General features: G+C 44.2%; 1 protein-coding gene across 1 annotated transcript in view; it reads right to left on the reverse strand.

Annotated features, from left to right (window-relative positions):
• LOC141100328 (serine/threonine-protein kinase N1-like) overlaps positions 1-15478 on the reverse strand; it is a 109371-nt gene that overhangs the window by 35025 nt on the left and 58868 nt on the right. Inside the window, exons 5-8 of the mRNA XM_073588727.1 lie at positions 10415-10560; positions 2510-2714; positions 1550-1732; positions 512-621 (exon numbers count right to left, since the gene is read on the reverse strand). Coding sequence (XP_073444828.1) covers positions 512-621; positions 1550-1732; positions 2510-2714; positions 10415-10560 — 644 coding nt within the window. The remainder of the gene's footprint in view (positions 1-511; positions 622-1549; positions 1733-2509; positions 2715-10414; positions 10561-15478) is intronic.

The raw sequence follows: 15478 nt of genomic DNA on the forward strand, positions 1-15478 counted from the left end.
AAAGTAAAGGTAAAGAAACTACATTCTGCTGTGTCCTTGCCTTCTTTCTGCAACTTCTTCAGCACTGCTACATCTCTGTGCCAGACACTGCACCCTCTTACTCAACACCTATCCTTTTCATCTACTCTGCCCTGGGACTACAGCCCTACCTGTGGAGGGCTATAACATCACTGCTGCACCCCACCATCTGTCCCAGAGGATCTGTCTGCAGCGTCGGCTTAACACCTCCCTTGCTGAACACCACAGGTGGGGTCACGAATCACTCAAACTTTATTCCATCACTCAACCCCTTTACATGGGTGCCCAGGGCCACGGACCGGGTCACCGCTACTGTGACACTTCCCTCTGAGATACCGGCCTGGTACCGAGTACCCCACTGCCCTGGGAGGGCGACCCACAAGCATCTTTTGTTTTGGATTAAGAAGTATGTGACTGATCCAATCACTCTGATACTTTGGATCCACGTGTGTGTGTATGATCCCTACTGCCATATTATAGTGGTTATGCTCACCCTCTCTAGTTGTAGCTTGAACACTTGATCCCACGTGTCTCGTCCTTCTGTCTTCCAAGAAGTCTGCCCGACCACCACATTATCCAGACGTAAGACAACGCTGATCTCATCTTAGGAGCACAATCAATGCAGGACAGTGTTAACAATTGTATACAGATATGCTGAATATATACAAGCTATGAATAATAATAAAGAGAGCAAATAATAAAATAATACCCCCCTATATTCTTTTCATCCCATATCCTTTTTCTATTTACACCAAAGTGCTACCTCTACCTAAAGCCATACCCGCGTCATATGAAGCCTGCCACTACGATACCTGTGCCAGAAACCAGATCAGCAGTACCTGAACCCTGAAGCCGCACCGGCGGTACCTGTACCTGAAGACGCTCCAGCGTTATTTGAACCCTGAAGCCCGACAGGTGGTACCTAAACTCTGAAGCCACACCGGCGGTACCTGATGTCACACCAGTGGTCCCTGAACCCTGAAGCTTAACTGGCAGTACTTGAACCCTGAAGCCCCACCGGCGGTACAAACCTGCAGCCGCATTGGAGGTACCTGAAGCCGCACAAGCAGTACTTGAACCCTGAAGCCGTACTGGTGGCACCTGAACCCTGAAGCTGCATTGGCAGTATCTCAACCCTGAAGCCACACCGGCGGTACCTAAACCTTGAAGCCGCACTGGTGGTACATGAATCAAAAAGCCACACCGACTGTATCTGATACCGAGTCAGCAGCTGCAGTACTAGGGACTGTCTAGAAATGGTGCCTGGTGGCTTCCTCCAGCTCAAGCCTGACTCCACCATCAGGAACTCCAGTGAACACCAGGCAGCCGCTTAGCTGCGCCCCTGCTAAGTGAGCCCGGCCATGTGGCACAGTGGGTCCACAAACCTCGTGTATCACCTGCGAGCGTGACACAGTGTTAATGCTCCTTTACATTGCTGACATCTGTAGTGTATGGTCTGGGCCAAGCATAGGATCAGGTTTGTATACATATGCAAAAATAATCAAGATGTGTCAAGGTAATTGATACTTACTGGAGAAATCATCACTACGGCTTAGGCTGGAAGCTCGTGAGTACATACTCCGTGACGTTCTCGCTTTCAGTGTCCTACCCTCTAGGGGATTATTTCCAGGTAACCAGACAGGAGAACTTTTTGTACGTCCTGGGACAGAGTCTAAAAGATCTGTGCACCCCAAGAGCCGGACCTGTAACACCCCTGTGAAAAAATTTAGATATACATCGTAACATAGACATTTTTTCTTCTGTCACTTAGACTAAAGCATTGCATCAAATTTTCATGTTTTTTGTTCATGCCGTAAATGAGTGTTATTTTCCTGCTGAAATCTTCAGCATTCAGCTGCTATCAGTGTACCATGGTAATACCACATGGCCAGTGTAATATGTCCCATAGTAGAGATTAACTCTGACTTCTGGGGACAGGGCAGTTTCTCGCTCTGTTTAATAGGGAGCGACCTGTGCAGTTGACCTAAACTCTTTTAAATCCATATACAACGATTAAACAGGACCTGCATTTGCCATAAATATGTCATTTAGGTTTGCCTTTTTGCAAATCCTGTTGTTCTCCTGAATCCGGCGTTGTTTTTTGCCTCTCTGATCCTGAGATTTGACCTCTTCTTCCCAATACATAAATCACCATTTTCTAGCTACGTGGGCATGATCCTCAGATCTTATGTATTGGAGTCTTCTTGACGCCCAGTTGGCTAACTAGACTAAATTTGCATATACAGGGAAGAGGAGGCCATATCTCAGGAATGGAGCAGGAACAAAAGAAAGACAATGCTGGATTCAGGAGAACAGCGGCAAACAAAAGGTACAAAAAAAAACATATTAATGACAGGTCACTTTTATATTGTCCCTTAATTTCTGGTTCTCTGAGCATACTACTACACAAGAGATCTCATATTGTACAATGATTTATTGTAAAATATTCTTCTGAAACCATCACTGTACCCATATGTAGTCCTCCAGTTACCTGTGAGGGGTGCAGACTTGGAGAGGTTGCTGTATGGAGAGGCCGGTGATGGAGCACCCAGTCTTGTTGGAGAAACACACATGGCCATCTCTTCTCGCAGAAGACATCTCTTAGGGTGGTCATGAGGTAGGTCCTCAAGACACCTATGTAGAGACTGTGTCAAGAGATCCAGTCTCTGCCGAGACTCCACAAGGCGAGCCTGCACCTAGTGACCAAAGAAGATATTAGTGTTGGTAACCACAGTGAAGTCATAGGTGAAATATGGCCCCATGTCCAATCAGCAGGGTTGCATTCCCAGCCATTTGTTAGAATGTTGAGGCATCGGCACTAGAAAAGCAATGACTTGATAATGGACAACATAGTCGGCCCACCACAGTCAATGGTCAACCAAGAAGATATCTCGGCCCACCATAGTCAATGGTCAACCATGAAGATATCTCGGCTCACCACAGACAATGGTCAACCAAGAAGATATCTCGGCCCACCAAAGCAATGGTCAACCATGAAGATATCTCGGTCCACCACAGTCAATGGTCAACCATGAAGATATCTCGGCCCACCACAGTCAATGGTCAACCAAGAAGATATCTTGGCCCACCATAGTCAATCGTCAACCATGAAGATATCTTGGCCCACTATAGTCAATGGTCAACCATGAAGATACCTAGAAAAAACTTGGAGTCAACAAGGAGGCAGCTGAGAGTTACAGCAGTTAGACTGCTGGTCTAGCGTTCCTGGCATATCCTTATTGGTGGCTCTTTCCCATTGAGCGTCGCATTTACAATTCTCTGGGTTGCTGAGCTCACAACTCCCAGCAACCTTTACATGTTCATTGTCTTCACAAAAATTTTTTTGGGTGATTATTTTTGGAGCTTTGCCTAAACACTGTACAAAAAAACAAATTCTCCGGGAATGCAGCGTATGACATTGCATGAGCTCAGCTAAGCTCCTACGCAAGTGTGTGTCTAAATACAATTGGTTCCAGTTGTAAGAAGAAGGATTGTGAGGGCAGCTCTGGATTATAATGCAGGCTGTAAGTCAGGATCAGTTCATAAGTAAAGCAATGATTTATAAAGTTACTTTACAAGCTATGTAGTCCTAAATATAAGTTCCTATATGGCAAGAGGATCTTGAGTTATGCATGATGAAGCGATATGAAAAGTGCATTGATATTCTGCTGGCTGCCTTGTAGAACAGCAGAGCTGTCCTGAAGCAATTTGCTTGAGAGTTTGGTAGAAATGTTGTTTTTCTACATAAGACTGCACTACAGGGACCTGAGTACATGTGCACACCACTGGGAAAGACCATACAAATTAGCAGTGAATAAGAAGCCCCATATCTCTGGAAAGTATGACGAATATTAAAAAAAACAACAAAAAAATTGTATCACTTGAATAAACTAAAACCAAAAACTGCAAACTTTTGACCTGGTGACAGGTCTTCTTTAAACACTGTCAAGATTTAAGAGACATTTTCCAAAATTACAGCCTCATATAGGGTGATTCACACTTTACTGTACCCAGATAAATTACTGTAACCTCTAAAAGAGATGGTCGGCCGTACATACTTTGGTTCATGAGAAGAGAGAGTGCAATGAACCTTAGCGAAACATCCTCACACCAAGTGGTCACGCTGAGTTATAGCCCTGCCCATCGTCTCCGCTATGAGATAGACTTGCTTCACGCCTTTCTGCTCGTTGGTAGTTTATGTTTGGTGTTTGCCTTTCACTCCTGCCGAATTCCTTCTTCCTTTATTAACAACTAGCTGAAGAGCCCGGCGCTGCCCGGGCATAGTCATAGAATCATAGAATCATAGAATCATAGAATCGTAGAGTTGGAAGGGACCTCCTGGGCCATCTGGTCCAACCCCCTGCTCAAAGCAGGATTCGCTAAATCATCCCAGTTAGATGTCTGTCCAGCCTCTGTTTGAAGACTTCCATTGAAGGAGAACTCACCACTTCTCGTGGCAGCCTGTTCCACTCATTGATCACTCTAACTGTCAAAAAGTTTTTTCTAATATCTAATCTGTGTCTCCTCCCATTCAGCTTCATCCCATTGCTTCTAGTCTTTCCTTGTGCAAATGAGAATAAAGTTGATCCTTCTACAATGTGACAGCCCTTTAGATATTTGTAGACAGCTATTAAGTCTCCTCTCAGTCTTCTCTTTTGCAAACTAAACATTCCCAAATCCTGCAACCTTTCCTCATAAGACAGGGTTTGCAGACCGGTCACCATTCTGGTCGCTCTTTTCTGAACTTGCTCCAGTTTGTTGATGTCTTTTTTAAAATGTGGTGCCCAAAATTGGACACAATATTCCAGATGAGGTCTGACCAAAGAGGAGTAGAGGGAAATAATTACTTCACGTGATCTAGACTGTATGCTTCTGTTAATACATCCTAGAATTGCATTTGCCTTTTTTGCTGCTGCATCACACTGTTGACTCATATTCAGTCTGTGATCTATTAGTATACCCAAGTCTTTTTCACATGTGCTGTCACTTAGCCCTATTCCTCCCATTCTATCTATATATGCTTTTTTCATTTTTATTGCCCAGATGTAGTACTTTGCATTTCTCCCTGTTAAAAACCATTCTGTTAGTTGCTGCCCACTTCTCCAGTTTATTTAAATCTTTTTGAATCCTCTCTCTCTCTTCTCTAGTATTAGCTATCCCTCCTAGCTTTGTGTCATCAGCAAATTTAATCAGTTTACCCTCAATTCCTTCATCTAAATCGTTGATAAAGATGTTGAACTACGGTTAGTTATAACAAATTATAATGATTATATCTATGTATAAAGCTGAGTGTAGAGCTCCGCCCACTCTGCATAGTCACATTCACTATAATATCCCACATCATCCCGTCATCCAGAACCACCGGACTACTACCCCAAATATCCCACATCTTCCCCTCAGCCAGAGCCACCGGACTACTCCCCATAATTATCCCACATCGTCCCGTCACAGCCGCTGCACTACTACCCCTAATATCCAACATCGTCCCGTCACCCAGAGCCACCGGACTACTACTCCTAATTATCCCACATCATCCCGTCAGCCAGAGCCACCGGACTACTACCACTAATATCCCACATCATCCCGTCACAGCCGCCGGACTACTACCCCTAATATCCCACATCATCCCGTCACATCCGCCGGACTACTACCCCTAATATCCCACATCATCCTGTCAGCCTGGGGTCAGAACCAGAGTGCTGAGTGGAACGGTCCTAACTTCCATACCGGGGATCCCTTTAAGAGAGGCCTGGCGTCAGAACCAGAGCGTTGAGTGGATTTGCCCTGACTTCCATACCAATGATCCCTTTTATAGAATCCTGGGGTGAGAATCAGTTTGCTGAGGGATTTGCCCTAACTTCCATAGAGGAGATCCCTTTAAGAGAGCCTGGGGTCAGTACCAGAGCATTTGAAGGCAATTGCCCTGACTTCCATACCGGGGATCCCTTTAAGAGAGGCCTGGGGTCAGAACCAGAGCGCTGAGTGGATTTGCCCAAACTTCCATACCGGGGATCCCTTTAAGAGAGGCCTGGTGTCAGAACCAGAGCGCTGAGTGGATTTGCCCTGACTTCCATACCAATGATCCCTTTTATAGAAGCCTGGGGTGAGAATCAAAGTGCTGAGGGATTTACCCTAACTTCCATACCGGAGATCCCTTTAAGAAAGCCTGGGATCAGAACCAGAGCGCTAAGTGGATTTGCTCTGACTTGCATACCAATGATCCCTTTAATAGAACCCTGTTGTCAGAATCAGAGCGCTGAGGGATTTGCCCTAACTTCCATACAGGAGATCTGTTGTGAACTCCCTTGCTCGGATTTCTGAGCCGAAGCTCCCGAAGCTCCCGCTGGTGGCTACTGAGAGTAGTGGAGCTGGCCAGGTGGAAGGAGGTTCTCCACCTGACAATGATAATTGGGAATCTGGGATTGCTGGCTGGGAGAATATAATGGAGCTGGCTGCTCTTGAAGGTTGCTGGTGATTTTTCCTCTGTGTGCATTTGGAACTCTTTGTCCCCTCCCTGATCTGCATGTTCAGCTAAGTGATTCTTTTGCTAATCCTTTGCATCTAATCTGGCTGTGTCTTTTTGCTTTCTGTTTTGCTGCCAGAGTTCAGCGTGCTCCCTGATGGGGGCAGCGCTGGGCCCTGCTTCATATGTTGCAGCTTGTTCAGTCCCCTGTTATGTTAGTATCTTTTTGCTTGCTGCCAGTTTATACCAGAGTGCTGATCTAGTGGGGGTGAGATCGTGTGATCTCAGGTTTTTTTGTTTATCAGAAGCGTTGGAGTTTTTCAGGGTTTTGTGTGTGATTGCAGACAGTATCTTTTTCTATCCTGTCCTGTCTAGACAGCTTGGGCCCCACCGTTTGCTCAGTCTGTTCTCTGCCTGTGTTTGCATCTCATCTTGTCTCACCAACAATATATGTTTGGGGACTGTCTATTCCTTTGGGGATCTGCCCCGGGGCAGTTTAGATTTCATCTTTCTGCCTTTAGGCTTAGTTAGTCCTCCGGCTGTGACGAAGCGTCTAGGGCATCGTAGGAACGCTCCACAGCTACTGCTAGTTGTGCGGATAGGATCAAGGGTCTGCAATCCGCTTAGTTACCAACCTCTCTGGTTTTCTGGTGGCTTAACCTGTTCCTGCCATCCTCCTCGGTGACCCATTCATAACAGACATCCCTTTAAGAGAGCCTGGGGTCAGTACCAGAGCATTTGAAGGCAATTGCCCTGACTTCCATACTGGCGATCCCTTTAAGAGAGGCATGGGGTCAGTACCAAAGTGCAGAGTGGATTTGCCCTCACTTCCATACCTTGGATCACTTTAAGAGAGGCATTGGGTCAGAACCAAAGCACTGGATGGATTTGCCCTGCCTTCCATACCGGAGATCCCTTTAAGAAAGGCCTGGGGTCAAAACCAAAGCGCTGGATGGATTTGCCCAGACTTCCACACCGGAGATCCCTTTAAGAGGGAAGATGTACCTATGGGATGTAAGATGTGTGATGTGTATATGGGCACGGGAGGGGCATTCATTTCTGTCATGTGCTCTGTGCTCCTTTCAGGGGGGCAGATAATGGCTGAGAGCTTATGTTCCTGGAGATGCTAGATTTCTCCCACCATGTCAGTGTCTGCTGAGATGTTGTCAAGTGGGAAAACTTGCTCATAGCAACCAATCACAGCTCAGCCTCTTTTAACCTGCTCTGGTGAAATGAGAGATGCTTAGTGATTGGAGGCAAGGAAAACTGTTGCTCATAGCAACCAATCACAGCTCAGCTTCTTTTGAACAGCTCTGGTGAAATGAAAGATGCTTCATGATTGGTTGGTGATACACACTGTGGTGTAGTAACCACTATGTCTGCTAGGGGGCGCTGTGTGGAGGTTCCAAGGGAGAGGATGAGTGGCAGAATCCTGAAGGATGGTTGTGTATCTCAAAGGGGGTGGCTTTGAGATGGAGACTTAGTTATGCATATTGAGCAGCAATGATATTGCTGAGGTGTTATTTCAAGTTATAAGGGAGAAGTCTCTAGGTAACTTGGGAGTTGGGCGGGCCAGTTACCTACAAACCCACCCAGGGGTGTGTCTGAAAACGCCTGTAGTAAAATGACTGTAGTAAAAGACTATGTGAGGGTGTGAAGGACCTGTGATGAGGTCAGAGTCATGTGACCCAGTGGGCGTGGCTACGAACGATATAATGTGGCCAGAGTGAGTCACAAGGGGTGAATGCTGGGACCTGGTTGGTCCAGTGTGGAAGGTCCTGCAGAGATGGAGCTTCCTCCCAGACAGCACGTGTGAAGTGGCTGGGAGCAATGGCGATGTGTGCCTGAGAGTTCCCTGGAGGGAACGAACATGTGCGGAATGCTGCAGCCGCATGAGGAGCCCTGACGTGGGTGAGATAATTGTGAGGCTAAGTGAGCCTACTGTGAGGTAGCGCTGTCATTCAAGGTTGGGGGACACTTGCTTGGCAGCAAATAAATCACATCCGGTACGGGTTTTTCATAAAACTATATCAGTCTGTGAGGTTTATTCACCATCATAAACCATGGCAGCAATATACAACAGCTTAGCGTCCATTATATATTTTCACATTGCAGCATAGTGTCCATTAAACAGGCTATTCAGCCCCAGTGTTATCTCACCCACGTCAGGGTTCCCATATGGCTGTTTCTCCAGGCTGCAGAAATCCACTCACTCCTCAGGGACTCTCAGACGCTGGCCGCCATTACACACGCACAGTCGCTCCACAGGCTGTTAGTGAGGAGATCCTTCTCCTCACGGGACCTTCTAAACTGGACCAATCAGGTCCCAGCATTCACACCTTGTGACCTACCTTGGCCACCTTATATGGTCCGTAGCCACTCCCACTGGGTCACATGGCTATGACCTCATCACAGGTCCTTCACACACTTACAAAGCCTTTTACTATAGGCGTTTTCAGACACACCCCTGGGTGGATTTGTAGGCAGCTAGAACCCGCCCATCCCTCCAACTGCCTGAAGGCTTCTCCCTAACACATAGGCACGAAAGATCAGCTCTGCTGATCAGCACATAACCAAGCCTTCATCTCAAAGCCACCCACTTTGAGATACACAACGGCCACTCAGTATTCTGCCACTCATCCTCTCTCTTGGGACATCGACACAGCGCCCCCTAGCAGACACAGTAGTAATTACACCACACTACGTACTGGACATTGATAATAAGAGTGAAGCATTATAATGGACGCTATGCTGGTAATGCTGTAAAGTGAACTTTCTGTTGCTGCTGTGGTTTATGAGGCGTGAGTAAACCGCAAGGACTGTATGATTTGATGGAAAATCCATGCTGGAACTGGTTTTTGTTCGCTGCAAGCGAGAATCCCCTAAGTAAATGACAGCGCTACCTCACAACACACACATACATACATACATTCATTCAGTTTTATATATAGAGATAGACAGATACACTTTGGAGGCGTGTGTTTTCATTGGGAAAATGTATTGGAGTTCTTAAAGAGGTGCCAAAGTGAGTTTCTAAAGCAGTTTGGAAGTCGAAATCCGCCGTCCAAACCATGTATTCTGTCATGGGTGAATAAGCTGAAATGTACAAGAACATTACTGGATAGGCATGATGGAGGACGTTCAAAAATGTCTAAGGAAACAGTTCAAGATGTGAAACAGTGTCTGCTGGCATCTTCACGCAAATTGTTTCACAGTCTTTCCTAGTAGACAGGCATGTCGTATTCCACGTCAACGATCAGCCAAGTATGGCCATGTTCACCCATACAGAGACACCGTACTGATTTAAAACGGCCGGATATTTTCTTTTGGGGCCATTTGAGGGGTCAGGTGTACAGTAACTAGCCACAAACATTACAGGCACTTCGAGAGAATATAGAGCAAGAAATTCAGGCTCTAACCCCAGACATCCTGCCGAATACATTCAACAATATGGAGTGGCGTGTGCAGATGTGCTTAGATGCGAACAGTGGAAATTTTCAACACCTGGCTTAAAAGATCAGTTTGTCATGAACCAAAGGTAAACTATCGAGTGAATTGCCCTGTACAATATATATATGGGGTCTGGGTTCTACTTCAAGGGCTATGAATGACATCATCAGAGGAATTAACTACATGCCATATCTAAATATGACTTATAAGGCTACCCTTTTTCCCTCTTATGTGTGGTTTTTAGTCTGGCAATGTTATATTTTCTCAGCGACACTATATGCAGTAGTGGCAACAAAGACCATGTACAGCCGAAAATATAAGGGAAAGAGAAACCACATGAAAAGTAATTGCTCCAGTATGGCTCATTAAACTGAGGCCCACAGCAGTCAAGTTGGTGGTTCTGAACTTAATGGATGCTACTTTTGTGGTCAACCATTTAATTGTTCACTGGAACAATTTCAATAAAATGTCTTTTATTCACACCTCATTGACCGCACTCTTGTCCTGAGCCTTAACACCTCCCAGCATCCTCAAGGCATTCTCTGCTCCTTCCGACACTGCCCACTCGATCCGATAGTGGTGTCTCAGCTCCTCGATGTGCAATTCAGTGTGTGATAATTCAGATGTACCTAGGCAGAAGAGCATAATACAATTAGAATAATATTTTATATACTGAAGGCTCCCATACACTTCAGATTAAAGGGGTTGTACCAAGACTGAAAGTTATCCCCTATCCGTAGGGGGACCGACGGCTTGAACAACCACTAATCCTGAGGATGAGACTCTGAAGAGTCATGTGAGAATACAGCATAGGTCAGACATGCATTCACCTCTGCTCTATTCAGTGTCTATGGGACTACCGGGGATAGGTGAGTACATATCGTAATGATTCCATAGAGAAAGAATAAAGCGCCCTGTTCTAAGGATTGGTGGGTATCCTCAGCGGTCGGACCCCAGCGATTGAGAAGTTATAAATTCCCAACTGAATGCAACCCCTTTACAGTTGCCCAAACCTGGTGATTTTGGTGGAACTAGTAAACCACCCATTGTGTATGGGAACCACCCTACAGATGATATAAGGGGAGAATAGGATTGGGCAGTGTGAACTCTACTCCTGATTCAATTATTTCCAACGTAGCTACAATGGCGCCAGAGTAGGCTGGCAGCGGCAGCGACATCTTTCAGACAAGAAATATCTAAAATATTACAATCTGGCAGAGATGATAATTTGATTACCAAAGAGAGCTTTGATATTTTGGCAATTAAGGAACCGGCGATACCAACCCTTTATTTATTACCCAAGATTCATAAAAATGCTATTACACCACCAGGTAGGCCCATTATCTCAGGGATAGGTGGTTTGACAGAAAATATTTGTAGATATATTGATTCTCATTTAAAGCCATTAGTGGAGACCATTTCTTCTTATCTTTGTGATACTGTTGTTTTTTTAAAAAAAAATTGACTCATTACATATAGATGGTGATATGATTTTAGTGACATGTGATGTTGAATCACTGTACACGAATATAAGACATAAAGATGGTCTCAATGCAGCAAAAGTTTTTTTTAGTTATTGCCAATCTCTCCACAGTGGAATCTAATTTTATTCTTCAGCTTTTAGAGTTTGTTTTAACTCATAATTTTTTTACTTTTAAAGGATCCTTCTACCTGCAGCTCCAGGGTACAGCAATGGGCGCGACTTGTGCGCCTTCTTACGCTAATCTGTTCCTGGGGCTGTGGGAGAGGGATCTTTTTTCATCTGACATTTTTTTAAATCATGTTCCTTTCTGGACGAGATTTATAGATGATATATTTTTTATTTGGCGTGGTAGTGAATTTGAGTTAAAATCATTTATTTTAGATCTGAATGAAAATGATCTTAATATTCATCAAACTTTTAATCATGATTTTTATAGGGTCACTTTTCTGGACATTGAATGTGATGATCAGGGAGTATTACAATCAGATATTTATAAGGAAAGATACAGCTGTTAATTCGATTCTCCACGCCTCTTCTTCTATCAATATCATATCATCAAATCTATTCCAACTGGACAGTTTCTCAGACTAAGACGACTTTGTTCCTCTGATAAAGATTTTGAAATCCGTGCAATTGAAATGCGGGATAGATTTTTGGATAGAGGGTACAGTCGTCGAAGTGTGAAAAAAGCCTTTAATAGAGCCAAAAATTCGAAATGTCATGATCTTATCTACTCTACAAAAGCTGTAAAACCCTTAAATTAGGTGAGATATACAACTCAATATCACTCACAGTGGGAATATATGCGTAATATTTTATCAAAACATTGGTCTGTTCAATTTGCAGACAAAACTTTGAGACAATACCTTCCAGAAAAACCCTGTATTACTGCTCGAAGGTCTCGTAATTTAAGGGATCATTTGGTGAAATCTCATTATGTGGCAAATGTTCAGCCTACGATCCTCCCGACAAGTAAACCGCACCATAAGTGGGGTTGCTCACCATGCGGTAAGTGTGTGGCCTGTAGTAATATTGATCAAGCTACTCAATTTAAATCAGCAGATGATAAAGTCTATCAAATAACTCAGACCATCACGTGCCAAACTAAGGCTGTGATTTACCCTGCCACATGTCTGTGTGGGAAGATTTATGTGGGTCTCACAACCCGTTGTTTTAAAGTTAGAGTACGGGAACATATAAGGGACATTCGTTTGGCAGCAGGGGAAGAAAATGTTGAATACATGAAACTGATCCCTAGACATTTTAAGGATTTTCATGGCTATGTATATGTAATTATTGTAATATATAAATTTATATATGTACTGTCACTTTCATATTTTGCTAATATATGCACAATTTAGTGTAGTTTTGTACAATATTGCACTGTCACTTTTGCTATTTTTAGCACCACTATATACTTTCTATTTATTGTCACTTCATATCTATATTAATTACTTGAACACATATATATATTTTCAGCGCTTTGTGAACATGTCCTTTTGCTGGTCCGTGATCTAAGTTATATGTAACCCGGTGTGCGCATGCGGGCCCGTTTTCTCCTCTCACACATCCCCTGGCGCGTCTCCCTGGCGATGCAGCGGTCTGTTTCCTGGATCGCGCTCACGTGACACGTGGGCGTGGTTTCAGGTCACATGACCACTGTGTCTCTATGACGCTCTGATGGATGGGGGCGACGAGATCATAGCGGGTGTCCGCTTGCGCCGCTTAATACCAGCTCATTTGTGAACCACTGGGCTCTATATTCTCAGGTGGATGTTGGCAATGTGGTCATATTGTGTGTGCGCACACGCCGCTTAATATCGGCGCACCTGTGAGTCATTTGACCCTGCATTCTTATTGGACACATTCATATATAAATAGAGGCTACTTCAACACTATAGACACTCCCCTGGAAGAAGGCTATATATGCCAAAACGTACGCAGGGACTCTAGGCGCTGCTGCATATTGCACTTTATAGGTATAAGCCTAATTATTTGCGTTTTTGCACATTTCTTTGTGTGTGATGTATATTTTTACTTGCACAGGGCCCTTTTTTTTACCTTTAATCAACTATATCTCATAGCATTTGTACTAGTTTCACTTTCACATGTTGTTCACTAGTTCCAGTCACATGTGCTAGATATCTATCTGCAGAGCCACCTTATGGCTAACTTTGGAATTTATTGTATCTGTTTCTAATAATATAGATATAAAAAAACTTTTTGCTCTAATAAAGATATATATTTATATATAATCATTATTATTTTGGTTTTATTTACATCGTATCTTTATATGCTTATGGCAGCGGCATACTACACTCTCCCCATAGTGATCACAAGAATGCTCAGTTGAGCTAAGTATTGGCGCAGAGGCGAGTTCACTGCAGTTCAAATTCACCACAGTGAAATTCTTCCGGTGAACTGCGGTGAACTCACCTCTGAACCATGAGATTTTTTCTCACTGTGCTAGCAGGGATCTCACCGAGGTCACCGCAGTTCAGGGTCCCGGCTGGCAACGCAGCCTCAGTGACCAAAGTTAACCTCGATAATGTCACCACTAGTCACTCATGCTGTGCTTGCAGCAGCTCATTTATCAGTGGTTCTCAGCATGGAGGGTTGCATCTTGGCAGTGTCCAGGTTAACAACTATTTATCCCACAGACATGGATTACGGTGTGATAAAGAACAACGGAGAGTTGAGGGATATTGTTGTTTTTCATTTTTGCTTTATTACAGAAGATGAGGGTTTCAGTGGAATTAGGCGTTAGGTGAGTATAGCTGTGTTTGTTATTTTTAAATAAAAATGGAAAAGTGTGTTTTGCTTTATTTCTAATAAAGGACTTTATTCTTGCTGTGTCTTTATTTACCATATAACTATAGGATTAGTAATTGATAGGTGTCTCATAGACACTACTCCATTACTAAGCCGTGAGCTTGATGTCACCGGACAATCCAAAGGTGACATCAACCCCACAGATATGAACCTCCTTGCCACCACTACAAGGCAAGTGGGAAGAGCCAGGCAAAGCGCCAGAATTGGAGCATCTAATAGATGCGTCTTTTCTAGGCTGCTGCGGGCTGCTATTTTTAGGTTGTGGGGTCAATATCCATGGCCCCTTACCAGCCTGAGAATACCAGCCCCCAGCTGTCTGCTTTAGCAAGGCTGGTTGTCAAAAATGGGGGGGACCCCACGCCATTTTTTTAAATTATTTATTTAAATAATTTAAAAAACTCAGAGTGTGGATCCCTCTATTTTTGATAACTAGCCTTCCTAATGCTGACAGCTGAGTGTTGCAGACCCCAGCTGTGAGTTTTGCCTGGCTGGTTATCAAAATACAGGGAACCCACGCCGTCTTTTTTAAAAATTATTTATTTACAGCGCAAGTGCCGGCAGATGAATACTCCCATCAGTCGCTCTTGCTCTCGCTTGTATTAGTGGCAGCAGGCATCGGCTGATGGGAAAAGTAGTCCCATCAGCTGACACCAGTGACCGGAGGTAAACTTTATACCTCTGATCACAGCTGTGCACTCATATTGTCTTTTGACAGCGTGGGAACGGCGGCTGTCTGCTCGGTGGTATTGATTTTACCACCGATCAAATGCGGTGTTTGCCGTGCTGTCATACACATAACAGCGTGGCAAACACTGGATGTTCGGGGTCCCCATTCAAGTGAATGAGGTCCGGGTACTGTTCTGGTAACCAAACTCGAACTATTTGTAAATGTTTGGCAGAACCCGCCGGACCCGAGCAGCCAGGTGTTTGCCCATCTCTAGACGTCACAGCTCACAAAATCAGAAATAATAAAAGGAGTGTGGCTCAATGGAATCGAATATTGCTAAAAAGGACCATAACATTTTTTTCGCCTTGACAATTTGCGTGCTTGCAGGTACAACTCTGTTTAGCACAAATAGTTTGAACAATCAATGAACCTGGCTACAGCTTCACCAACTAGACCAAGCACCTTCAGGCTCCAAAGTAAACTACAGTGACGCTTAAAAGTCTGTAAAAATATTTGACTTTGTAACATTTTAAAGGAGGAAAATGATCCAATATCTCCTGTCTGT

This window comes from Dendrobates tinctorius, unplaced genomic scaffold (genome assembly GCF_039654945.1).
Source record: "Dendrobates tinctorius isolate UK_male_01 unplaced genomic scaffold, ASM3965494v1 ptg000104l, whole genome shotgun sequence".
Classification (NCBI taxonomy): domain Eukaryota; kingdom Metazoa; phylum Chordata; class Amphibia; order Anura; family Dendrobatidae; genus Dendrobates; species Dendrobates tinctorius.